We start from the raw sequence: 26,817 nt of genomic DNA on the forward strand, positions 1-26,817 counted from the left end.
TCAAATAGTGGTTACCCATACTCTGTCCTTGCATTGTAATTATTGCAGAGCACGCCCTTTTCCTTATGGAATATAAAAGCCTTCACCATAGAGAATCTGCCTGTATGAGTTTGCTAGGGTTGCTATGACAAGTATCCAGACTGAGAGCTTTAAATAACAGGAAACTGTGTCCTCACAGCTCTGGAAGCTTGAAGTCTAAGATCAAGGTGGCAGCAGGGTTGGCTTCTTCTGAGGCTTCTATTCTTGGCTTGAAGATGGCCATCTTCTCTGTGTGTCTCCGCATGGTCTTTCCTCTGTGTTGTCTCTGTGTCCTAATCTCTTCTCATAAGGACACCAGTCAGATTGGCTTACCTTGGGGATCCCTGAGTGGCTCAGTGGTTTGGTGCCTGCCTTTGGCCCAGGGCGTGATGCTGGAGACCCGGGATCGAGTCCCACATCAGGTTCCTGGATGGAGCCTGCTTCTCCCTCTGCCTGTGTCTCTGCCTCTCTCTCTCTCTCTCTATCATGAATAAATAAACAAAATCTTAAAAAAAAAGCGAATATAAAACAACAACAAACAAACAGACAAAAACACCTTGTCCACCTACTCTATCCTCATTTTTGGAACAATGACCGGAATGAGACTGTGATGCCTAGAGTTCTAGAAGCCATTTCGTCGTGATCATGAGGTGACAAACAAGAGGAACAAAGCCATTGCACTAAGGTAGCAAGAGTATAAAAAGTGGCTGGGTCTTTTTGCTGACAATGTTAGATGATTAAATCTTTATTGTTTAAACAACTGTTAGCAAGCTTTCTTATAACCTGTAATCAAAAGTTTTCCTGAAAGAACAGTTGTCTAGTAAAGTGAAGGGAAAGCTTAAAATTCAGAAATTCTATTCCTAGGAATATATATCCTAAGGAATCTTCACAAATATGCACAAGAAAACATGCCCAGAAATATTCACTACAACACTGTTTCTAATGGTGAGAAACATCAAAATGATCTAAATATTCACCAATAGGAAATATGGATAAATAGATAATTTGAGGTCTAGTCCTATAAAAGAATACCACAGAGAATTTAAATAAATTAGAATTATGCATATCAATAGACTAAATCTTAACAGACTGCTGAGCAAAAAAAATGCAAGTTGCAAGAGGATTTATACAGTATGTTACATTTACATAAAATTTCAAAACAGGAAACAATATCATATATTGTTTAAAGATGAATTAATGTAATTAATTAATTAATGTAAACCATGCATGAGAATGCTAAATATCAAGTTCATTATACTGTTTACTTTTGTGAAGAAAGGTAAGGAAATGGTATAGGCGATTCAACTCCATCTATAATATAAAATATAAAGTACTGGGGCAGCCCCAGTGGCTCAGCGGTTTGAGCACTGCCTTCGGTCCAGGGCGTGATCCTGGAGACCGGGGATCGAGTCCCACGTCGGGCTCCCTGCATGGAGCCTGCTTCTCCCTCTGCCTGTGTCTCTTCCTCTCTCTCTCTGTGTGTCTCTCATGAATAAATAAATAAAAAATCTTAAAAAAAAAGTACTCCATGAATACTAATTATTATAGGTAATAACAAGACTGTTCTAAGATTTCTCTAAAAGCACAATGTTATAGCATTTCATTTCTTTATAAGATGCATCAAGTCCTCCTTGGCTGACTCCAGTCATTATACATCAAAGCTCACAGTATTTAAATTGCAAAATTTGAGCCCTATAATTAGTGAGAAATAACAGAATAATCTTCATGTATTAGACACTTCCAAGGTAATTTCTGTGGGCATCAAAATAATTCAGTAAGTCATAAGTTTCTTTGCAGTGTTGGTGGCAATCCTTTGCAAAGTGCACCAACCCACACAACCCTGGATTCAACGTTCATGTAAGTATAATTCCTGCAATTTTTCTTATTCTTGTAATCCTTTATTTTTCTAAGACAAGTTGTAAAATTGTAATATCTTCATCCCTATCTCAGAAAGACCCTACATTTCAAAATCACAAACCTTTCCCACATTCCAACATTAAGGCTAATAGGAAACTACAGGAGAATTCGAGTTTATTGGGAAAAAAAGGAGATGAGAGAAAGCACTGTTTGTCCCAGGCAAACAACACAGTCCTCATTCTACATCAAAGGCCAGATAAATATCAGATATAATTAATATTTCACTCCTTCTGAAAGATTTTTCCCAGTGTCCTACAAGCAATATTTCTTGCATCAACTTCAAAGTAAAACTACAGGATCTTTTTAGAACTCTGTGCCAAAAGAATTATGTAGAACAGAGCTGCTGCCATAAGGGGACAAAGAAATTCCAAAGTCCTATGTTAAGCAAACAAGAAAGGGCCAGGGAATTTTGGATAAATGAGACCAATCTGTGAATGCCCCAACTGTGAGTTTGAGAGGTGGATGGAAGAGATAAAGTGCTCATACCAACCTAGCGGGCAGGAATTACTGATAGGTGATCTTGACCAGCCCCAGAGGTCCCAGAACTCAGTGGCCCTGCTCTGACTCCTCGAGGTGAGTGATGCAAGTGTCCAGCAATTCCCTGGCCCTTAGAATCCCCTAAGAGAAGTGCTGATTCCAATGTAGTGATTGTACTCTGAGTTAAAAGGACCATAAGCCTCCAGAATGTGAACCAGAAACACCCCATCCAACCCTGAATCAAGAGGTTGGGACGGAGAGTGGTACCATATTTCCATCCAACTGTGCCCCCCCCACCCCCCCCCCACCCCCCCACCCCACCCCCGTTGTAAGCTTCTGCCGTGAAAGCTGGCTGTGGGAGGGCGGGCCAATAAAGTGACTGTGGGAGATCCTCGAGCAGGGTCTGGGGAGGCCCATTAAGCCAGAGAATTGGAATGTAGGCTCCAAACAGGGCTGGAGATAAGGCATGTGGAAGCACCACGACAGCCAATAAGGCAGGATCTACAGAGAAGCGCAGAAGATGACGTTAGGATGAAGAGAGATGATCAAAACAAAGAAGGCCAAGGGTCAGAAGGGTAGGGTGAGGTAATAGTGAACATAACGTACAGAAGCTTCAGAAGAAGGCAGGTTCTGGTGGGCAGGATTAGGCATGAGAAGTGCCCCTTCGTGTCTTGCTCAGCAGAACTTCCATCACCCTAAGAACCAAGGTTCTGGGCCTCTAGCTGCCAAACCCCTCTGGCGCCACAGCTAGGATCCGGGCCTCTTGGCTCAGTCTGGGTAGCTCCACTCTGCCCCCAGCCCCACTCTTGGGCCCCAGCTGTGCAAAACTGCCCACCAGACTCCCTCTCCTTTCCCCTTACTCTGCTTCGGGCGTTGCCTCCTCTTGGGGCACGTGTGGTCTCCAATGAGGCTGAGCAACCTGTTATTTCCAACTTTCCACTCGTCCTTCCCACTTTCTCTATTCTGACAGTCGGACCTCCCCGCCCTGAACCTGACCACTGACCTGGGGGGCTCTCTCCAAAGGCCAACCTTCGGAACCTCTTCCCACTTGGGGGGGGCTTGCTGGTAGGTGCTCTGGGGTTCCCCTGCCTATTCATGTTCCATTCCAAGAGAACAGCGAGCAGCCCCCAATAAAGCAGACATGTCAAAGAGAAAGACTAGGATGAGGATGGGGGCCACATGATGGGTGATGGCTGAGTGAGCTGCTTCAGGCAGACAAACTCCAGGCCCAAATAAAGGGAGGGGCAGGAAATGATGAAGGCAAGCAGGAAACAAAAGAATCTCTATGTGGAGCAAGTAGGCTGAGGCAGGCTCTGACCCACTTCTCCTTAGCTTCCTTGCCCTCTTTGCCCAGGGGGCCCTGCTTTCTGAATGAGACCAGCGGGGAGGCAACTTGAAAAGGCCGGCTTGGGTGACTGTGCCATGGAAGGGGGCATTTCCTTACAGCAGCTTCTGATAAGGACACACTTACCAGCTGTTGTCCCCTTACTGCTTCTTTACAGGAAAACTCCAGTGGGATGCCTGGGTGGCTCAGCCGTTGAGCATCTGCCTTTGGCTCAGTTCGTGACCCCGGGGTCATGGGATGGAGTCCCACATCGGGCTCCCTACATGGAGCCTGCTTCTCCCTCTGCCTGTGTCTCTGCCTCTCTCTCTCTCAATCTCTCTCTCTCTCTCTGTGTGTCTCTCATGAATAAATAAATTTAAATTTTTTTTTTTTTTTAAAGGAAAGCTCTAGCAGCCCTACTAGTCCTAAGCTTTCAGTAGCTTATCTTTTCTTGCCTTTGGGAAAGAGAAAGAACGAGAAGCTGAGCTTCTGGATCCGCAGGTCCCTGTCCTAGAACTATCTTTTCCAATCTACCTTGGGTGGCCAACTTGTGTCCTGAACACCCTTTTCCTGGCCTTCAAATCTCAGTCTGAAACAAAAGCTACTGTACGGTGTATTTGAAAGTTGGTAAGAGAGTAAATCTTAAAAGTTCTCATCACAAGGAGAAGAAAGTCATAACTATGTGTGCTGATGGAGGTTAGACTGAGTGTGGTGGTCACTCCACAGCATATACATGTATCAAATCAGTATGTTGTCCACCCAAAACTAGTAAAATGTGATGCCAATTACACCTCAATTAAAAAATTAAAGAAAAATAATGTTTCAAAAAACAGATAAATAAGCTTTGAGTGTTTAAATGGTATGACTCTAGGGTATCTTTAAAATTTATCAAGCACAGGTTTTACATAATTACTATTTGACCAGCTCCCTGACTGAGAGTATTTTCATTTTCAGATGGTATTGCCATCCTTTTCTCTCAACAGTCACATGGATAAAATTAACATTCTAGGATAAAAATTACATTTACATATTTTTATAGAGTTCCTTTCTCAGTCCAAGTGTGACATCACATTTTGGTCTGGAGAGAAGCTTGTTGAGTCATACCTTTAAGCTTGCAAGAACTTCACAAAGGGTAAGGAAGAGCTCCTGCCCTAAATTATAGAGTTTAGATTATTGGAGTTGCGTTTTTTCCTGAGAGAAAAATCAAACATTTAAGGGTAAGAGCACTTGAACATTCCATAAAACACTTGTACATTTATTACCACGTGCTCTCCGTTCCTTCATCCGGACCTCCTACATTTGTTGGTTGGTGGTTCCTATTGGGGCCAGAGAGCATATAAGCAAACCCTACAATTTGTGCTATTTTCATACCCTCAGTAACTGAACTTTGATGATCGAATTCCTGTCAAGTGCCATTCGCGAGACTGCAGGGAGACCCTGAGGATGTGTGCAGAGCTCTCTCAAGACCCTGGAGCCCTCCCACAGGCAAAGCCTGCTGGGAATGACAAGTTGCCCCCTCGGCTCCCGCTCCCCAGGGAAGGGGAGCAGCTCTGGGACAGTGTGGAACAGGACAGAACAAGGGCTTGCGGGTTCAATACCAAACCAGATTCTCTGCTCAATCATGTAATAGCTGCAACCTTGGGCCCATCAATGAGCTACTCTAAGCTCCAGGGTTGGCATCTGTAAAATAAAAGTAAAAATGTATACATTATAGAGATTTTGCGTAAATTAAATCAGCGTGGTTTAATTCAGCAAGGTCCCTGCAGTCAGACTGTTAGAGTGCCAATTCTGGCTAGACCACTCACTTGGATGTGACTCTGGGCAAGCCCTCTCAGGTCATTTAGCCTCAATTCCTCAATATATGCAATATTGATAGAAATGGTTCCCACCAGGGGCACCTGGATGGCTCAGTGGTTGAGCATCTGCCTTTGGCTCAGGTCATGGGTTCCAGGATCGAGTCCCACAGGGAACCTGCTTCTCCCTCTGCTTATGTCTCTGCCTCTCTCTGTGTCTCTCATGAATAAATAAATAAAATCTTTTTAAAAAAATGATTCCTACCTTATTGGTCAGTTGTGATGAGCAAATGAGATTATCCACAGGAAGAACGTATCACAGTGGCTGGCATATCGTAAGTGTTCAGATGAAGAGTAGCTCTTATTCTGGAAAGCACCACACACAACAACCTATTTCCCATTCTCTTAACTAGGTTGCAGATTAATACAAGGCAGGGGTGCCAGAAATGCCCACAGGCAGACCCTTTTCTTTACAAAGCATTTCTTTCTCTTTTTTTCTTTTTTCTCCTTTCAAGAATGTTCTGGTACACATTAGCAAAAGGCCTTGGGGAGAAGGGATCCTAGAAAGGCTTTAAGTGTCTGTATTTCCTTCACAATGAAATCCATGTGCTTTTCAAAGAACCAGTATCCTGGAAAGGGGCCAGTTACAGTAAATGCCTAATACTGTAAAAAAGCACAAAAGAAGAGACTACGTGAGTCCAGATTAAAGATAGATCATTATTAGCATTAATATCTTTGTTAACATTTTTATATGCTATTTTAAATGTGTGAATTGTGGTTGATTTAGAGATGAATTTTATTCAAGAGGTAGTTGTGTAGGTGTTTCCAACTGTAGAGCAATGCTCTTTCGGGCAGTAATTAAATGTGTAGCTCTGGGGAAAGGTTGAGACTGAAGTTTTGTTTGTTTGTTTGTTAAAATATTTTATTTATTTATTTATGAGAGACACACAGAAAGAGGCAGGCTCCGCATGGTTAGCCTCATGTGGGGCCAGATCCCTGGACCCCAAGATCACGACCTGAGCCTTAAAGGCAAACACGCTCAACCACTGAGCTGCCCAGGTGCCCAAGAAACTGGAATTTAAATAAAAACTTAGAGAAAAAAGTGATGGTTACCAGGGGCTAGGTGGAGTGGGGAGTTACTGTTTAATGTTTAATTCTGTAAGGGATGATAAAAAAAATTCTGGAAATGCATAGTGATAATGTTTACACATTCTTGTAAGTGTACTTTATGCCAAGGAGTTGTACACTTAAAAATGGTTAAATTGGCAAATCTCATGTATGCTTTACCACAATTTTACAAAGCGCTGTCTCCACCTTAGGGTTTAATCAGTTTTTATAGACACAGTATTTTCCAGTCAGGGATCACTCAGTGGCCCCAGTTGGAATGGCCTGCCTTTTGGGGAGGGAACCTGCAGCAAACCTGCTGCTTCCCACAGGTAGCAGGGACCCCACAGGGACCCCACAGGGGTGACCAGAATGCTGTGTGTCCTGATTAGCATACGAATTTACTGCTTATATTCAGATGCTTTGAAATGTGAAGGTTTGCTATTTTTAAATATTCCAAGCTCCCTCCTTTCAATGTCACCGCTTAAAGGCAGGGTTTTCATGGGTGGCTTAGCTGTCAAGTGAAGGGTAGGTGTAAAGAGGCACATCTTCCCGCTTCCTTCCGGTGAGTGAGTCATTTCCGCTAATGTGAGATTTTAACTGGAACCATCCAATCCTGATATTTGGGGGCTCATTTATATGGTAAAAGCAAGCTAATCCTCCTGGCAAAGCATTAAAATGTTTTTGAAGCTCTGATGCTTGAATAATATTAGTAAAATTGTCTCACGAAACTGGAATGAATTCTTTTCCACTTTTCAGAGGAGGGTGGCTTAGAATGAAGAGTAGGCCAGGGTGTCTGTACACACCGTAGGGTGCTTGCCAGAAGGCTGGCACCTGTGGAGCTGCGGTGTTTCTCTCTCTCTCACCCTGTCCCTCCTGGAGTTCCTCCTCTCTGTTTCTGAGCCTTCCCCCTGGCTTCTTTTCTCTCTCTCTCTCACGGGCCATGCATGGTAAAAGGCAGTGAGCCAAATATTATTATTGCCATTTTACAGATTTTACAAATGAGATCCAGGAAGGACACGTGACACACAGCTAGGTATGGGAAGAGCCCGTCATAAAACCCATGTCTTGTGACTGGCTGGTCCCAGAGCTGCAGCCAGGGTTCTGGGGCCTGCAGTCCATGAAGGGAGCTGGGACACAGCACCACCAGGCAGATGGTTCCAGTGACTTTGCCAACCGGCAGGTGTGGTGCTGAGCACAGTTCATTATTAAGCTTCCCTGAAGCTGCTCCTAGGAGCTCCCATTCTGGCTGCTGAGCAGCCCTCATCCATCCCTCCAGACTGGAAGAGGCTGTAGGAGGTGCTCAGTCAGAGGAGGCCAACAGACACATATACCCTCTGGATTCTGGAGACGACGATGCTGAGATCCTTTCAAAGTCAAAACTGCCAACCAAATTTAGCCATTTTTTAGTCCACATAGCTAGGGAAATATCATGATAAAATTATTTTCAAAAGATTAATTCAGTTGTCATATTGAATTGTTATCTAGTTCATTCTAGCTACACAAATACTGGATTTGGGCAACTTAAAAACCTTTTTCCAGGGGGCCTGGGTGGCTCAGTCAATTAAGGTCTACCTTTGGCTCAGGTCATGATCTCAGGGTCCTGGGATCGAGCCCGGAGTAGAGCTCCCTGCTCAGTGGGAGTCTGCTTTTCCCAAGCATTCACTCTCTTAAATAAATAAATAAAACCTTAAAAAAAAAATCTTTCCATTTCCCTTCCCCTAAAGAATTAATTTAGTTAAGTAAAAATGCAAAAGATTAGCAACATCCTGTTAATATTATGATTAATCGATACCTGTCATGCAAGACGGTCATGACTTAAGAATCTTCATCAGATTCCTGAATCAAGTCTGTATCTCCTTTTGAAGTTATATTCTAAAAAAAGAAATCCTGGTCTGAGAAGCCTGAAAAGAAATTTTCAGTGTACGCCAAAAGCCTTCTAGCTTTTATTCTTCTTTGCTATTTGCTATTAGCAAGAGAGGAAACGCGTTGTTAGAAAAAATCCCACCCAGAAAAATCCCCCCCAGGTCACAATTGACTTTCTCTTTCTTAAGATGCCCAGCTGCCACAAGCAAAAGCCAGTTCAAAGATAGATCTTCGGGGCACCCCCTGGTGGCTGAGAAGAGTCACGATCTCAGGGTCCTGACCCAGAAGGTCCCTGATCTTTGAGGCTTTCTAGATGGCCATCACCAAATTTTCCATTCAACACTGAGAATACATTCAGATCAGGAAAACAGGAGGGAGTGGAAAGAATCTGGAATCATGAGGCTTGGGTCAGAGCTCCGTCATTTCCTAGCTCTGAAAACCTGGGTCTGGCTGGTCACTTTCCTCAGAGCTGAGCTGGATCTGGAATTTTCTCATTGGAGATAAGAGGGAATGTCAAAACCAGAGGAGCATATGACTCCATAAAGGGCAACTTTATGGAGATAGAAAGTAGATTAGTGATAGCCCCGGCCTGGGGATGGGAATGGGGATTAACTATAGGTGGGCATGAAAGATCCTACTGGGATGAAATGTTCTAAACTGGATTGTGCAGAACTTGCACAACCTGGGAAATTTACTAGTAATCCTTGCAATGTGCACTCAACATGGGTGAATTTTGTGGTGGGTAAGTCATACTTCAATAGAGTTGTTTTTTAAAAAGCAACAGGAAGGAAGAGCAGACTCGATAACCTGTGTAAAACCAGGTACAGAGCTGGGAAGCCTGTACCTTGTAACTAAGTGAGAGGAAAAAGGAATGTGGGGAAGGTAGAGATGGACAGAAAAATGCCCAGGACAGGTGCTGCACTTTTGTTCACTTTACATTGTCCACAGCTCGTGCCCAGGAAGGTCACCTGAGGTTAGCCATACCAGGGGCAGAAAGCACATTGCCTCCTATAGGCTAGAGGCAGGGCTTCTGTGGTTCTGAGGGTTCAAGGGAATTTCTGATGGAGGGAAGACTATTAAAGCAGCCAATCTGATGCAGCTGATTCAAAATAACTACTTTAAAAAAAAAAAACAAAACAGAAACTGTTTTTTTCATATTATTTTTTCAGTACAAGGTAATTCAGCGTGGTTGGGGAATTAGATGACACTAAGGAGTGGGTTGGGGACAGCATATCTTTTTTGTTTGTTTGTTTTTTACATTATTTACTAACAAAACTTGAAAGTGTGAGCATTTATAAAAGTACAATAAGAAAATTCAGGAGAATATCTCTGTAGGCTTGGGTAGAGAGAAACTTGGTAGGAATAACACCCAAACTAAGCTGGAAGAAAGAAAGAAAAAGAAAAGAAAGAAAGAAAGAAAGAAAGAACGAACGAACGAACGAAAGAAAGAAAGGAAAGAAAGGAGGAAAGAAGGAAAGGAGGAAAGAAGGAAAGAAGGAGGAAGGAAGACACAGATGATACAGTAGGAAAGAACGTTGTGTCATACATATCAGATGAGTTTACTATCTTTAATAGAACAGACCCAAGCCAGAGAAAAGTGGGCAAAGGATGGAAATAGATAATTCACAAGAGGAAGAATAAATGAAGAACTATGATCTGGTAACATTACAAGTGACATTTAGCCTGGCTACTTATTATTAAGTATTAGTAAGAAAACAATGAGTGGGGGCACCTGGGTAGCTCAGTTGGCTAAGCATTGAATTCTTGATCTCAGCTTGACCTCAGGGTCATGGGTGTTGGGCTTCATGCTGGAGGTGGAGCCTGCAAAAAAAAAGAAAACAATGAGCTATTCTTCACCTATTAGATTAGCAAAAATTAAGAAGATTGATGTTAATTATCGTCAGGTAAATTGGTACAGGCTTGCTGGGGGGTACTTTGACATTGTACTTCGAAACGTAATTATGCGTACCTTTTGGCTCAGCAATTCCAATTCGGAGAATTAATTTATGGTAACAATTAGGCATGTATGAAAAGATGCATATGTTAGGATGTTCATGGATTGAGTTATTTGTAAAGACAAAAAAAGTCGGAAAGGTTCTCAAATGCCCATCAACAGGGATTTGATGATTATGCATCCATTCAACAGACTCCACGATAATTAAAAATGAATGTGATTGGGCAGCCCCGGTGGCGCAGCAGTTTAGCGCCGCCTGCAGCCCTGGGTGTGATCCTGAGGACCGGGAATCGAGTCCCGCATCGGGCTTCCGGCATGGAGCCTGCTTCTCCCCCTCTGCCTGTGTCTCTGCCTCTCTCTCTGAATAAATAAATAAATCTTAAAAAAAAAAATGAATATGATCTATATTTGGGCTCACGAGGAAATGATCACATTTTATTTAGAATTATACTCTGTGTGCGTGTGCGCATGTGCATGTGTATAATGGACATGAAGAGGCCCTGCCCAGATGCCCCTTTCAAAAAAAGACTTATTGCCCGAACTGTCTGCACCTTCAGGAACTTTCTCATTGCAGACCCACTTCTCCAATGTCTCACCCTCCTGAGCAGGGCTGGTGGGCACATCCTGACACAGGCAGGAACACAAGGCAGTCATTTTAACTCAACAGAGAACAACTCTGATGGGCTATTTTCACTCCAGCGCCCCCAATGGGATCATCAGGCCTGTTAACAGCTGTCTCCCTCACTACCCAACGCTGCTCTCATCCTTTCCACAGGTGGTGTTGACCCCAAGGACAATCCTTAAGAAATGTCTCACAATATATTCCATCTCAGAATCTGTTGCCCATGACTGGATGATGGGCACTGAGGTGGGCACTTGACCGGATGAGCACTGGGTGTTATTCTATATGTTGGCAAATTGAACACCAATAAAAAATAAATTTATAAAAAAAAAAAAAGAATCTGTTGCCCAGAAAACCTAACCAGGGGTTTTTATATGTACTCAGTGGACAAATTCTGGCAAAAAAAAAATATGTATATGTATTATATATTTTATATATATATAGGTATATATTTTATATATCTCATAGGTGAAGAATAGCTCATTGTTTTCTTTTTTTTGCAGGCTCCACCTCCAGCATGAAGCCCAACACCCATGACCCTGAGGTCAGGCTGAGATCAAGAATTCAATGCTTAGCCAACTGAGCTACCCAGGTGCCCCCACTCATTGTTTTCTTACTAATACTTAATAATAAGTAGACAGGCTAAATGTCACTTGTAATGTTAACAGATTATAGTTCTTCATTTATTTTTCCTCTCATAAATATTCCTCTTATATATTTTATATATGAGGATATATATATATATCCAGTAAGTATTTAAATATTTATAGGAGGATTTAATTTATAAGAGTATTTTAAGTATATATAAGAGAATATATATATCCAGTAAGTATTTAAGTATTTTATGTTGGATGGGCTTTATGTTATACTTTTGGGCATTGTCTGATTATTTTTAAATGGGAATTTATTAGTTTGTCACCAGATGAAAATAAAAAAGTGGTTTTCATTTTGGAAAATAAAAGGAAAAGTTAATCGTTTGGTTTCATTCTGGTCAAAATGACTGAAGCAGAGTGTCCATGTCAAAACGGTGGCACCAAGCCACACAGCGTGTGCTCTTTTGAACAGGAAGGTGAGCTATTCTGAACGCCCTTCTGGCCCTTATACGCCCTTCCTACTGCCTTTGCTCTTGGACCAGGTAAAAGTGTTGCCACTTCTTCCACCCGGTTGTCAGCGTGTTGTTGAGGTTGCTGTAGAAGTGTAACATAAAGAGCAGTCTGAGGGGACTGTGAGGCTCCCACAGAAGGTTGTGTGCACCCCATGGATGGGAGTGGATGGACACAGAATGTTACATTTTGATAAATTCTCAAACCTGGAGTATTTACAGGTAGTACCTCCTTTTCCACCATGGGCAGTGGTGATACCCAGTGGTATCTGTTACCCGGATTCCTTAGCTTAGAGCCTTGAACTGTTGGATGGATACCTCATGCTCCCCGTACCAACCAGAAGTACCTGTCTTCTGGTTTCCCTCTCTCTTGTGGCTTTTCCAGATTTGGGCTACATTTTGGTCATGATCGGGGGCGGGGGGGGGGGGGTAAGACATCGTAGGGTTAGAAGCCACCACTCCTCAGCATGAAGTGTTGCTTGGCCAACACAGTCTTAGGAAATAGTGAGCTGGTTACCGGTGGTAGCAGAGACCACAAGTGGTTGCCCCCAGGCCCATCCTTCCCTTCTTCATTTAATAAACACAAAATCCCAGCTTTTGCCAGCACTCTTTTCACCTCCCTTGCAGCTCCATGTGATGAAATGAGTCAATTCTTGCTGAGAACATGTAAGCAGAATCAAAGTACTAGGCCGACTCCTTAAAGGAAACGCTTTGTCTTTTTTCCCTTTCCTGCCAGTCAGAATATGCAGTCACCTGCCACAGAGGTGGTGGTGAGTTATTTGTGAATATGCAGACCAGGGCGACCCCCGAGGGGGGGACGAAGGGACCACTAAGAAAAGCAGCCTTGGTCCCTCCAGAGCATCCCTCGACTACTCACGCTGGAACCGTCGTGTAAGAGGGAACTGAATGAACCTTTTGTGTGTAAGCCACTGAATTTTGGGGAAGGGAGATGTGCAAAAACCAGTCATTGTTTTTATAGATGACTCTGATTCTAGTGTTTACTGCCCTAATGTATTTATCTACTTCTCTGTTCCCTTCTCTAGAATATTTCTTTCTTTCCGAGCTGCTAGCGTAGAGGAGGCATTCCATAAGTGTTTGTCAAAGGTATAAATAATTGAATGCTGGGGAAACTCTGTAGAAAAGAGAAGCTGGAGAACTAAATACAAAGCCTGAATTCACAATTTCTGTAACAAAGGTCTCCCCAGGTCTCTCAAGCCCATCTGCTAGGGCCCATCAATAATGCACGGACACGGAAATGATGAATGTCTCAGTACTCGTAGCCTCCACTTCCCTTATCCCTGGAGGAAAATGCTGGTGTTTTCCTGCTCGGCATTCTGTACCACTACACCCCCATCCTGAGCGAACTTTGCACACACATTTCAGAACAGATTATTTGTGGAAAGAGCACACTGAAAGGAAGGTTTGTGTCAGAAAAGGCTTCAAAAAGGAAGCAGAGAGCAGGAGGCCCGAGCAGGCTACAGGGTAGGAATGTGTGGGAGCTTGGAAGGAAGGGAAAGGAGATTTGTAATGAGACGAGGGTATAAACTGTATTTGGTTTTGAATGTCCCTTGAGAGATACAAGTAAAGATCAGAATTAATTTGCTCTTGATTGCTGGTCGATGCTCTCTGATAGTGTCTCCATAGAAAAAGACTGGGCTGTGGACACTGGGATTTTGTTTCCTGACAATAGTCCTAGCTCAAGTTTCATGGCTTTTAAACCACCTCTTCGTGAAGGGCTTCTGCACCTTCCTCAATTCACATATTCTTTCTAAGAGTTCTAGATGTTGTCTCTCTTGTAGCCATGAATTCTAACCCTCACTGTGGTGCTGGCTACTCATAAAGTCCCAGGAAGGCCACCTGAGTCGTGGCCATGGTGTCCCAGGGGCAGCCGATGTCCCTGCTCACCGCAGGGTCTTCCTGTGCCCTCAACACCTTCTGTCCTGGTCCCCTGGTCCCTCAGATTGATCACGGAACTGGCTTCTGAGACGCAGGTCCTCAACATCTGACTTTTTTCCCCAGGTACATATGCAAAAATTAAAAATAAAAGTTCTATTTCAGCTGAAAAACCATCATGGTGTTACACAATTCGTACTGTTATGGTCCCATCTCCCACTTCCAAACGCAAGTCATATTCAAGCTGGCTCAAACAGGGACCCGCCATCAGTCTAGGTAAGCTAACTTGCAGCACAATGAGCTGAGCCTTGAGGTCCTCGTGAGCTCTTCAGTCGCAGAAGAAAACACCTGGCAGGTTAACACACCTGAGCTGTGGTGTGGCTCCGGTGAACATACCACAGCTGCCAACAGTTGGCTGGGCCTACAGGGGTCCACATGCATCTTTAAGAGGGTTGACAAACCCACTTTTGTAATTCCTCAGTCTGATGAACCCACAGTGTGAAGACATAGCTGAAAGTGGTTTCTAAGCTTTATCGAGTGTTCCTAGTTTGTGCAAATGAGCTGGAAACCTAAAGCCAGGTTATTGAGTTTTGAATATTTACGTAACTGAGTTGGTTATAAACAAGACTACTGACTTACAAAAATGTATTTTGTTCTTGACATTTGACAAATAACAATTCTGCTTCGGTTACTTAAGGTACAGCTTCTTGCAGTCTGTAAGGAAACAGTCCACGTGTGTGTGTGTGCAAAGCAGTGACATTTGGGTAACATGGGCCCTTAGGGCAGCAGCCATATGGCTCGTTTCTGTGGTGAGTAAGATCTCTGAAAGACTGTGTGTGAAGAAGCACAGGCGTTATTGGAATTTCTGTTTTACCAAAGGAGAATTAAGGAATGTTACCGAGTGGGTTTTCTGTGTATCCATCTTTATTAGCAGAATTCCGCAGTGTATAAGGCCATAAAAGTAATCATTTAGTCAGTATTCTGTGTGAGGCATTGTGCTGAGTCCTGATACTAAAACATTTAAGTAAATCTATTTGCTCAATAAAAAAACCACAATATGTCCTACAGAAAGAACAGAATATTTGAAATAACTGTCCTAATGTGTGGTTAGCTTACATAGAGGATGTAAAGCCTGTAGGTCTTTGCAGCTCCCAGCATTGCAAAATCTATGCAAAAAAAAAAAAAAAAAAAAAAAAAGTGAAATAACACTCACACACACACACACACACACAGAGCAGTGTGTGATGGGAACGGAGAAGGAAGCTAGGTTTCCCTCCCTTACTAACTGATATATTCTCTAACCTTTTTGATATTTGAAAGCTAATTTAAGCTCTGAAAACAAGATAAGACTCATCTATTAAGTGATCTTTGGGATGGCCAGGGTGACTGTGGATCCCAAATATAATCATTGAAATGTCAGCATTTCTGTTCTTTTCGGTAGTGATACAGAGAGCCCCATTGTCTATTCTCTCCAGCAGCTCTTGCTGGCAGATTCCATGTGAAATCACAGAGGCCAATTCTCCTTCCTTGGGAAAGGGAATGCTGGGGGAGGAGGGCTCCCCTTTAAAGTTCCTTCAAAGTAAAGGGAATTTTTTTAATAGGAGAGTGAAATTTATTTATCATATACACAAGCCACGTCTGCTACTGAGAAAATGCTATTTACGTAAAACATTCAAGATTAAGAAGACATTGTATTTTAATATAATAATAGGATCCCAGGATTCTAACAAGAAAGTTTGATTCCCAGTTTGCATTATAGTTATTTGCTCTGCTTCAAGAAACTATAGTGGAGTAGTCTTTGGCAGTGTATTTCTCAAGATTCAAATATTAATGGATTTCCTATGCATCTGTAGGTCAGATGGAGGGTTTGACCCTTGGTCCGGCTCACACAGCTCCAGCCCCCCGGGAGGAGAATGGGCTCAGCCTCAGGTCATTGGGACAGGTTGAGGACACCTGAAGCTGAGGTTGGACCCTGGCTGGGATCACACTGCTGGGCTCCTGGCAGGCAGAGGCAGGGCCGCCAACATCCCGGCTTCATTGGGCCAGCCAAGGCCCTGCCTCTGTGCTGAAAATCTGCACTGGAGGGTCTCCTCTCGGATAACAGCTAGAGAGGATTGAGAAAACTGAGTTCTGGGCAAAGGGAATGAACGTGCAAGGAATGAAAGGAAGTGTTGTCTCCCATTTGGGTGCGTGCGCCCACGCACAGGTGTGGATGTGTGTGCCTGTGTGCTGAGTGTGCTCTGGAAGGGGGTGGGAGTTAGAAGAGTACATTGCCAACTCTTCTTAGAGCTTGATAAAAATCCAATTAGATTTTGACCTCACAGGATGCAACAAAAAAATGAAAAGTTTCATATATGTATTCTATGGTGTATCTCCCCACAGAATAAAAAAAGAGAACTTCTTAGAAAGACGAAGAGATTGTGGGCACATCTGAGAAATATTTAGGAGCATCAGCAGGACTCTGTGACTGATTGGATGTGGAAAGCGAGGGAGAAGAGTTATAACCAGATTTTTGGCTTTGGCAACTGTGGGGCATGTGTCCTATTAGAAGTGGAGATAGGAGGGCATCGCCCAAGTCACCTATCCACTTCCTGTCACCCACACTTTGGCTGCTCTGTCACCAAACTCTCAAATAAGACAGTTCCTAAATTCCTTACTATGACAATTACTTCATTTTGCCACAGATAATAATTTTTTTCTTGAACTAAAACTTGAGATCCCTATGTGGCCTGACACGGGGGCAGAGCGGTCTTCCAAATGAGTCCTCGAGGTGGTTCTGCTTTTAGGACTCCAAAGGTGTGCTCCATGGTGGGATCTGAAATGCTAGGAGCTCTTTGGTGGTGTGGACTCTAGGTTCTCAAGGCCTTAGGAGAACCATAACTGACCTCACAAAGGCACACTAGTAAGAAGACTAATCTGGGTAAATCTCAGGATTCCATAATCCTCACAAGAGGCCAATCCTCTTCCCAAAACCATTTTTAATCTCATAAGGCCCAAAGAAAGTTAGAAAGGAACAAAGCTGCTTCTTTCTTTCTTTCTTCCCCCTAGGTATAAAGCAAATCAAAACAAAACAGAAACCCTAGTGCATTTTCTTTCAATGGGCTACAGTTCCATTTGACATTGGATTGGAAATTGCATGATGATAAAATATCACTGTGGGCCCTTCCGTGGTGATGTGAGCAGGAGGTGCCCTGTTTGTTCCATTCCACACAGTTGCGGTGCTGTGATGATGTGCGGGTGGTGGCTTCTAAGCCTGTATACGATGGAGCATTAACTGTCTCTCTCTATAGTCTGAGGCAACTACAGGAGCTTTGTTATTTAAGATTCCATGTGAGATTATCAATTTTATTGATTGATTAAATAAATAAGTGTTTTAAGACATCTCACCTAATTGCAGCATTTTCTTTTGAGGTTTGCGTCTGGTTGTATCTTAGTCATTGAAGATAGGGGACAATGCCTGTGGTGTTTTTAAATGTTTTGCGATAACTGTTGTTCCAGATTGTCTTTTCAAGGATATTTGTATACAGAAGAATCTTGAAAGACAGAAGTAGAGTCTCTCTCTGGGGCAAAGGGCAGATTTGTTTCCTGGTGAGGATAATATAGTGTCCCTCTGGGACAATGGTTAGGTGGGTTTGTTAATGTTTGTTAATTATGGGGCCGGATCCAAGGCCCCAGAGAGGATCCAGCAGGATCAGCCAAGAGGATCCCTGGCCTCTTGCAGGATAGAAATCCAATGCAAGCCAGCAGGAAGTGGGAGCAGAGTTTATTGAAAAAACAGAGAGTACAGATACAAGTGAAGCACCTGGAAGACTCAGAAAGGAAAGCAGAGTGCATCTTGTCTTTGTTTACGATCTGGGGATTTTTATTGAGGATTGTGGTCCTCTCAGACATCCAAGAACCAGTTAGACCAAAGTTGAGGATCCAGGTGTTATTCCTTGGATCCAAGGGGTCTTTGAGGTATCTGGTGGTCTGTATATAATAGCTTCATCTGGTCATTCTCACTGGGTCCTTCTTCAGATGTTATTTATTCTAAAGAGACCATTAACTCCTTGTCCTTTACGAGGAGGACATACGTAATTTGCCCTCTGAGGCGTGTGTAAAGTGAAGTGCTTCTTCCTAGCAAGAATAGAAACAGGAAAAGTAGTAAAAAGCAGACTTATGGAGTCCTTCAGTATCCCTGTCTCACTAACACCCCACTATGAGATTGGGTGTTTCCCAAACTTATGGTCCCTTAGTTATGACATACACCCACTGTGTGCACAGTAGCCACCTGTGTCCACCTCTGCATCATCCCCATGGGACTTGAGCTCATTCTGCCTTCTGTGCTGTGATAAAGTCCTTTGTCTCTGGCCAGGAGTCTCATGTCTTCGGCCAGCTCCAGTGAGGCTGTGATTGGCTGCTTTGTTAGCTTGAGAGCAGGGTAAAAATGGCAGACCCTTCACAATTCTTGACATTATTTTGTCTTATTATCATCTCTTGGGTCATCATTTGACTTGAAGTTAAGGGAAATGTGGGTGAACCTGGTAAGAACAATAAAAGGCAAGTTAAATGAGTTTAATGTTGCTCTCGCTGGGGCCTGCTAGTTTCCTGGTTATCTTTACTTTTTCCTTGCTCCCATCGTGCTGAGCACCAGGCCAGTGCATCAGTGGGCACACAGTTATTATTATTATTGTTCATTTCACCATGTACTAAGTGCCTCTCTGTGCCAACTGCTCTTCAATACGTGATCTCTGTTTCTTGCCACAGTTTGGAAAATTTGGAATTATCCCCAAAAAGAGGCTGAGAAGGATAAAGAAACTTGTCCAATCTCAGAGCCTAGTGATAGAGGCAGGGTCCCTACCTGTACTTATCTGGTAACCAAGCTCATTTCCACTCACTACAACCCTTATGCAAATGAGGTTTCAGAGCAGAGCAAGAAACATTTTAGGGGTGACTTCACCAGTCGGCTTTACTTCCTCTCCTCAAATGGCTGCCATTACCCCATTTCCTGATTTGTTTTCCCATTTTATTTGATTCCTGCTATTGCCAGTTCAGAGCAGCTCCTCAGCCCTTACCCATTAACATCTCCTCTGGAGTGTACAGATACTGATAGTATTTTTTCACAGCTGATTAGAAGTCTGCGTGTGAGGAAATGGGCTAAGGAGGACTGAGTCATGCACGATCTAAGACAATAATGACAGGATGTATAAGTTGAACTGCCCCTTGGTGGCAACGAGAAAGTAATCCATGACCTCAGCTTCCAGGAGGTGGGATTTAATAGGCCGCAACCGGAAACCTGAGTTGGGAGCTCACGTCTCCAAGTCTTCTCCACGGGGGCTCATTTGAGAGATGGCTGCCGTCCAGCCCTGTATTTCCAGGAAATGAGACTTCGATTCCTTGCAGTGTTAACTTGAAAGGAAGGGCATTTCGATGATTCTTGAAAGGAGACACGCATTTGCGAGAAAGCTGAATGAAAAGATGGAAAAATCTACAACTCACTTCCATTTTCAGCTGCCTGGCACCCTCTGCCACATATGTACTGGCTGTGAAGTTCCCCGTGGTCTGTGAGTAGGTGGTGGAACATCCACTAAAGGAGCTACCAGCACACACATCCCCAGAATTCACCAAACTCCTCAGCTCTGGGGGTGTCTTGGGGAATGGAGACTCGAAAACAAAAGTATATTTACAAATCAGCTCTCGCCACCAGTTGCATTGCTACTGTATTTTCCCAGCAGATTTTTTTATTTGTTGCTGCCTTCAGAATAATTCCAAGGTAAACACACTCAACAGTTAACTGTTAAACTATCAGCAGAGTTGAGTTGGCGAAATTATGCAGCTAAGCCACTTGGAGAGACAGAAATGCCAAAAGACCAGTATACTACAGAAAGACCACTCTACCACAATTCTTGTAAGAGGAATAAGGGAGAGGCTTCCAACCAGTGTAGAATGGGAAATATTGGTACATGGTACTTACAGGATTGATCCACATCTCGGAGGCTGTTCGAGAAGAACCAGTCAAGGGCAAGGAATTTAAAAAGCTTTCTTCTCCCTGCTTGGATGTTTCTTCTCACTTGACTATTTCCATTCTGTTCAGGCCATGAAGCACAGCCTCTTGAACAGTGTGGGAGTGCCCTAGAGAGAAGGTGAGGCCAAAAAGAGGGGAGGCCTGGCCAGAGAGACTGCACCCAAAGCAGGTGCCTAACAGGAAAGAAGAGAAAATCAGAGATTTTCAGAAAGAAGGAGTGCAGGTTTGATTTTGAATACAAGTTTAAAACAGGCTCTGGCCACTTCTACATATAGTCAAAGCAGCTCCAGTTTGCATCCCTGTTGGCCCGGCCAGCTGCTGGCAGATTCTGGGGTGGATGTGAGACATTATCACAGCGAATCTCATTCTGGCTGGCTTTGCAGAGCCACCCTATGGTTTGATCAGTAGAACAGGAGAGTCTCTCATTATCCAAAAACATCAAGGATGTGTGTGTGTGCACGTGCGAGTGTGAGTGCACATAAACGTAGAAGAGAGGAATCCAGTCCATTCAGATTTGGCCTTCCATATTATTTTATTTTAGCTTGTGGAACAGGGTTAATTTCTCATTTATGTTTTTCATTTGTGTTTTCTGTTTTGGTTTTTGTGTGACAAATGTGACACAGCTTTTAAAGCAACAGCATGCTGAAGATGAGGTGTAGGATGTCACAGAAATTGGGGTATATGACCCCAGAATGACTCTGTGTCTTTCCTTCTCATATGTGTGTGTATCTGTGTTCACATATCTCTGGGCCTGCGCACATCTTCCTCTGCTTTTCTCTCTGTATTACTTCTCTTTTAAACCAGCTGTCTCTTTCTATTTCTCTCCTCTGGTTTTGCCACGTTTCCCCATTTTCCTCTCCTTTTCTTCCCATTCATTTATTTAAAGTTGGACTGAATGCCAGCTACTGGATATGGTCTCCAGAAATTATGAAACTCCTTCCCCCAACTCTGAATCTATTAGCTTTTTCCTGTAGGCACTTCACTTGATCTTATTATCAAAGTCAGTGACTTTTGAGGTGGAAAAAAATTGTTTTGACCATTTCCCTGACCTGTGATGGAGTTTTCTAGCGACATACGCCACATCAGCCCTGTGTTACTCTACACAGAATGTTGATGCACTTCAAGGCCAGTAAGAAATAAGTTGGTAAAAGGAGAACTAGAGCTTTCAGGCCTAGAGAGAAATGAGACAATAATTTCTGTAAAAATGGAACATTTAACTAAACTGTTTTTAAAATTTTAACAACCTTTTCCAAACATAAAACACATGGCTCTGTAAAGCATGGAGTGGGAACTGAAAATGTGACCAACTGGCCAAAGTTTGAATTTTTTCAAATCTACAAACAAGGCTTTGTGATCTTAAAGCAATTCAGATTTGTGTCTGAGATACTTGCTAATTTATTTCTCAGAAAAGAGGCATCCAGTGGCCTCAGCCCTGAGTATTTCCAGAATCCTACACACAGTGAAGCCTCCACAGCCACCTTGCAGGTAGTTGGCACTAAACAGATGTGGTTTCAAATTCATTAGAGAAAATCATAAATATGCTGGAAATTATTTTCCCCTGGAATACGACTCTACTGCACTTTCTAAGAATCACTCAATTGCCTGTAACTAGTGGAAGGCCTCATGTTTCACACCAATAATTCCAGTGAAGTGGGAAACTCAGAAGACATGAGGAAAGACGATATTCATTATTAATGAAAGGACTGTGCCCTCTAAGGAAACAGTGCACTTAATGTTCGGCTTACCTCATCTTTCCATCAATAAATCCATGCTTTCTAATTGTTTATGGCATCCCTTGGTAGGCTCACTGGAGAGGATGACAGCTAATTAACAAACAACTTTGGCCTTAATTAAGCTGCCCTTTCCTGTCTATGATACTACTTCTGTATAAATGAAGACCGTTCCTGCTTTATTTTACTCCCATTATAGAACTGAATCCCAGATTAATTTGCTTAAAACATGATCCAATTAGGCTTCACTTAACTAATGAAATGTACATATTTTGTATCTTAAATAAGGAAGGGAGTTCACTTAAAAGATTAATTTCTATTTTGCTTTCCCTGTCTCCTGCTCCTTCTTAACTGATGGTCAATGAGGGCATAGTTTGCTAGGGCTGCTGTAACAAAATACCACAGATTGCATGGCTGAAACAACAGAGAGGTGTTTTCTTAGAGTTTTGAAGACTAAGTTCAAGATCAAGGTGTTGGCAGGACTGGCTTCTTCTGAGGCCTCTCTCCTCAGCTTATAGACGGTCCTCTCCCGCTGTGTCTTCACACTCTCCTCCCTCTACACATGTCTGTGCTGAAATTTCCTCTTCTTAAAAGGCCCCTGGCCAGATTGGATTAGAGCCCACCCAAATGGACTCACTTTAGCATAATCACTCTTTTCAAGGCCCTTTCCAAATACAATCATATTCTAAGGTACGGACTTTATGAATTTTGAGAGAACACAGTTTAGCTCGTAACAGTGAAGAAGAGATGGTATTTCCAAGGAGAGGTAGTGGAGTGCGTGGTTAAGGGCGCCACTTCTGGAGCAGACCATCTGTGTTCAGATCTCGGCTTTCCCACCTGCTACCTATGTGACCTTGGGCAAGTCACTTAAGTTCTCTGCTTTCAGTTCTTAAAATGGGTTAATAATCATGTCTACTTCAGAGGGCTTTTTTTTTTTTTTAAAGATTTCATTTATTTATTCATGAGAGAGGCAGAGACATAGGCAGAGGGAGAGGTAGGCTCCCTGCGGGGAGCCCAATGAAGAACTCAATTCCAGGACCCCAGGATCACAACCCGAGCCAAAGGCAGACACTCAACTGTTGAGCCACCCAGGCATCCTCTTCAGATGGCTTTTATAAAAGTTAAATAAATACCTTATACATTTGAAAGCCCTCTGTAAATTGTTTGCACAATTATTTCAAGTTTTTTCCTTAAAATGTTCGAAAAGCACTTACACATTTTCCTCATAGGGGAAATGAATGCTGTGTCAATATACTATAAAAATGTGAAGAACATCTTGATCCTCTATGGTTAGTGAATTGAGATGATTATCTTTTTAATTTATTTTATAATCACAATTTTCTTCTATACTTAAAACATGATGACCCTTGCATTAGGGCATGAAATGGATTTGGGCCATATGTCACCGATTTCAGTCAAGACATATCCTGCCACCCTCCTTGCCCCTGTCCTATATCTCCTCCCTCATTGAACCACAGGAAGGTTGCAACTGCATGCCTACTTCACCTGAGCAAACCTGGTCCAAGATCAGGTGTTCCAAATTCAGATGTCTGAGTTTATTTTCAAAACAAAATTCTAATTCTGGACCAATATCCTTCCTTGTTGCTATACATTGGTACCTAAATATTTCTGGAGAAAATCTGATGGCTATGTGGCTGGTTCCACTAAAATATCATGGTACCAGTCTTTCCTGAGCCCTCTCCACCCCTGAATCTTTTTTCCTTATCCTTGGTCCACACTGTCCCTCATTCTCCTAGGCAGCTATTCCCCACTCTTACCTCACATTCAGTCCTGTACCCATGACAACTTTCTCATTCTTCACAGAGAGTACAATAGTTCTGGCAATACCAACTTGTGTAATTCCACACACCTGGGTTGAATCTCTCCCCTGAGCCTTTGCTCTTGCACAGGGAGTGCCTTCTATTCCTCTGAGCCTCCTCTGCATTGGTCTAATTTATGTTTACTCTTCCTTGAAGACTTGGCTCAAACACGGCATCCTCTTCTCCAAAGACTTCTTCAGTCAGCATCCCCACCTGCCTTCAGCTGGGGTGTGTCCCTCCTTGGCGCTTCCACCACACCCTGCTCATGTCTCTAGCTTTGTCTTTATGACATTGCTATGCCATTATCTGCTGATGAATTCATCTCTCCCAATAGACTGAATTCCTCGTGGTCAACAACCATTTGTGTTCATTACTGATTCTCATTGTTCATTATAGTAGATATCACCAACATGCCCTATCTTTCCTTCATTCCATGGACTATTGAAATCATTTGTATGTGGAGCTCCTAAGTGAAGAGGTCAGAATCTTACTCATTTTTCCTCCTGGGTCAATTGGGGTGTTAGCTGCATGGAACAAAATCTATCTGTGTTGATTTAAGCACACAAGGATTTTGCTAAAAGGAATTGGATAGCTCACTGAACCAGTAGGAAGATCAGAAAGTTAAGCTTGAAAATAGGTGTGAAGAAAGGAAATTAAAAGCAGCTATGGTCACATTCAAAGCCACACCACCAAAGAGACCACTTGACACCAAATTGCACTGCCTTCCCACTAGCATTGCCAACTGTTGCTAGAAACTAGAGGCTGTCACAGCATCTGCCATAGCCCTCACCCATGATGGATTATCCACCCTCCCTACTTCCTTCCTACTTCCTTCAAGCCCTCTCTGGCTCACAAATTACACTGGGGTACATGTATCTGACTGGCTGAGCCTCAAAGTACCAATACTCTGAATGTAGAAGAAACTGGGAAGGTGACTCGTTGATGTTTTTAGCCTGGTCAGAGAAGGTGGGGAAATTTCTCAAGTAAGGAAGGTGAATTAGATAATGGCGGTCATAAAAAAATGACAAATATCTACTATAGATCCCTCAAGATTAGCACTGCCTGGCAAATAGTAAGGGCTAAGTAAAGGCAGGCCCTTTAGTAAAGTTGAATGAATCTCCTCTGTGTTTCTAGAAACCCACATTACCAATGGGAATCTTGACCTGGCCTTATAGCCTATATTTTTGAAGAGGAAGAGACAAGGAGGAAAAGGATGGGAGAAAATGAGTACCATGTGTGAAGTGCTGTGATGTGCCAGGCGCTGTGCAGTCATGTTAGATAAGTCCCTCCTGGTGATATGATCCTCACTACAACATAATGTGCAAGAGGCAGGGACCAGCCATGGCTGTGTTATCATCTAGCACTTCCTCAGGGCCTAGCACAGTGCTGGCACACAGTAGGTCTTTGATAAATATTTGTTAGTGTTGAACAATCCTACAGAGGAGACAGTCATTTTGTTGGTGTTCAGATTATGTGCTCTGGCAGTCACAATGCCAGCCAGTAGCAGCTCATCCAGCCCCCAATCTCATGTTCTTTTCATTATCACACCCCAATGGATGCTAAAATATGGATCAGTCCAATGTAGGCTATTGGGAGGAGTGACATCAGCAACATGGCAGCCTAAGATGTCCCTCATTTTGTCCCCTTTAACATCTTAAATTTGGCAACCATCTACAAACAGAAGGGCTTCTTTGAGAGTTGTGGGACCCACCACCATACACCAAGGGACCTGGGAGAGTCTCACCCACCTGTGCATTGGGCAATCGGCAGACAGACCCAGTATGGGCTGTGGAACTGCCAGCAGCCTGTAAACTAGTTCCAACTCCTTTCAGCTGGCTGTAGACTGGGAGCAAATGGAAAATGCTGACTTGGGCAGATATGCACAGACAAGGGAGGCTATGTAGAAGTCCAAGTGTCCAGGGAAAAAATTCCAGCACACTGTTGGAACAAAACCAACCAAACAACAACAAAAAAGAGTTTGGATGCATTTGAGTGGGTAAGAGGAATTTGGCCCACATTACCCTTTCTCTCCTCCCCCAAGACAGCACAGTTTAGAGAAAGAGGAGGCCAAGGATCCTTCCCTGGGAGACAGGGAGAGCAGTATGTACCTGGGATGGGTTGGGGCAGTGGGCACAATAAGTGAAAGGGATTAAGAGGTATAAACTTCCAGTTATAAAATGAATAAGTCATGAAGATGTAAGGTATAGCATAGGTAATATAGTCAATAATATTGTAATAACTTTATCTGGTGACAGATGGTAATTAGACTTATTGTGGGGATCATTTTATAAAGAAAAAAAAAAAGAAAAACCACAATCTGATTAAAAATTGGGCAGAGGAATAGAATAGATATTTTTCCAAAGAAAACACACAAATGGCCAACAAGTACATGAGAAAGTGCTCAACATCACTAATCATCAAATGCAAATCAAAACCATAATGAGATATCATTTCACACCTGTTAGAATGGCTGTTCTCAAAAAGATAAGAAATAAATCTTGGTGAAGATGTGGAAAAACAGGAACATTTGTGCACTATTGGCAGGAATGCAAATTGGTGCAGCCAGTAGAGAAAACAGTACGGAGGCTCCTCAAAAATTAAAAGATCAATAATCTCTATGTTAGAGCAATTCCACTTGGATATATACCAGAGCAAATGAGAGCAGAATCTTGGAGAGATACCTGCATTCTTCATTGCAGAATTATTCACAATAGCCAAGATATGGAAACAACACAAGTATCTATCAACAGATGAATGGTTAAAGGTTAAAGATGTGAGACTTTATACACACACACACACACACACATATAAAACTTCAATGTAAGTTATATAATGATGTAAGATGTTTATATATATAATGGAATGTTATTTGGCCATGGGAAAGGACATCCCGCTGTTTGTGACAACATGGATGGATCTTTGAGGGTGTTTCAACTAAGATAAACCAGACAGAGAAAGACAAATATTGTAATGAAATTACTTATGTGTAGGATCTAAAATATCTGGACTCATAGAAATAGGGAGTTGAATGGTGGTAAAACAGGGGCTGGGGGGCTGACTGAATCGGAGAGATGTTGGTCAAAAGGTACAAACTTGTAGCTAGAAGATGAATAAATTCTGGAGATCGAATGCACAGCATGGTGATTATAGTTAATAACACTGTATTATATCTTGAAAGTTGCTAAGAGACTAG

At 42.8% G+C, this 26,817-nt stretch overlaps 1 protein-coding gene and 1 long non-coding RNA gene across 4 annotated transcripts in view; both read right to left on the bottom strand.

Annotated features, from left to right (window-relative positions):
- Window positions 1-2,729: 2,729 nt before the first annotated feature.
- Window positions 2,730-8,571, bottom strand: LOC112644483 (uncharacterized). Its single transcript, XR_003126408.3, has 3 exons — window positions 8,429-8,571; window positions 5,795-6,192; window positions 2,730-5,416 (listed from the first exon to the last, which is right to left on the bottom strand). It is a non-coding gene; the product is annotated as an uncharacterized LOC112644483 (long non-coding RNA).
- A 1,700-nt stretch (window positions 8,572-10,271) lies between these two features.
- MCM9 (minichromosome maintenance 9 homologous recombination repair factor) overlaps window positions 10,272-26,817 on the bottom strand; it is a 123,960-nt gene continuing 107,414 nt past the window's right edge. Inside the window, exons 13-14 of one of the 3 annotated variants that reach the window (XR_004808557.2) lie at window positions 18,341-18,590; window positions 17,819-18,186 (exon numbers count right to left, since the gene is read on the bottom strand). Coding sequence is in view for 2 of the 3 variants with exons in the window: in XM_035704994.2 (XP_035560887.2) it covers window positions 18,524-18,590 (67 nt within the window). In the remaining variant the exon portion in view is untranslated. Of the gene's footprint in view, window positions 10,321-17,818; window positions 18,591-26,817 lie in introns of those variants that run through there. The other 2 variants (XM_049114948.1, XM_035704994.2) reach the window with 2 other exon arrangements.

Source organism: Canis lupus, chromosome 1, assembly GCF_003254725.2.
Source record: "Canis lupus dingo isolate Sandy chromosome 1, ASM325472v2, whole genome shotgun sequence".
NCBI lineage: Eukaryota > Metazoa > Chordata > Mammalia > Carnivora > Canidae > Canis > Canis lupus.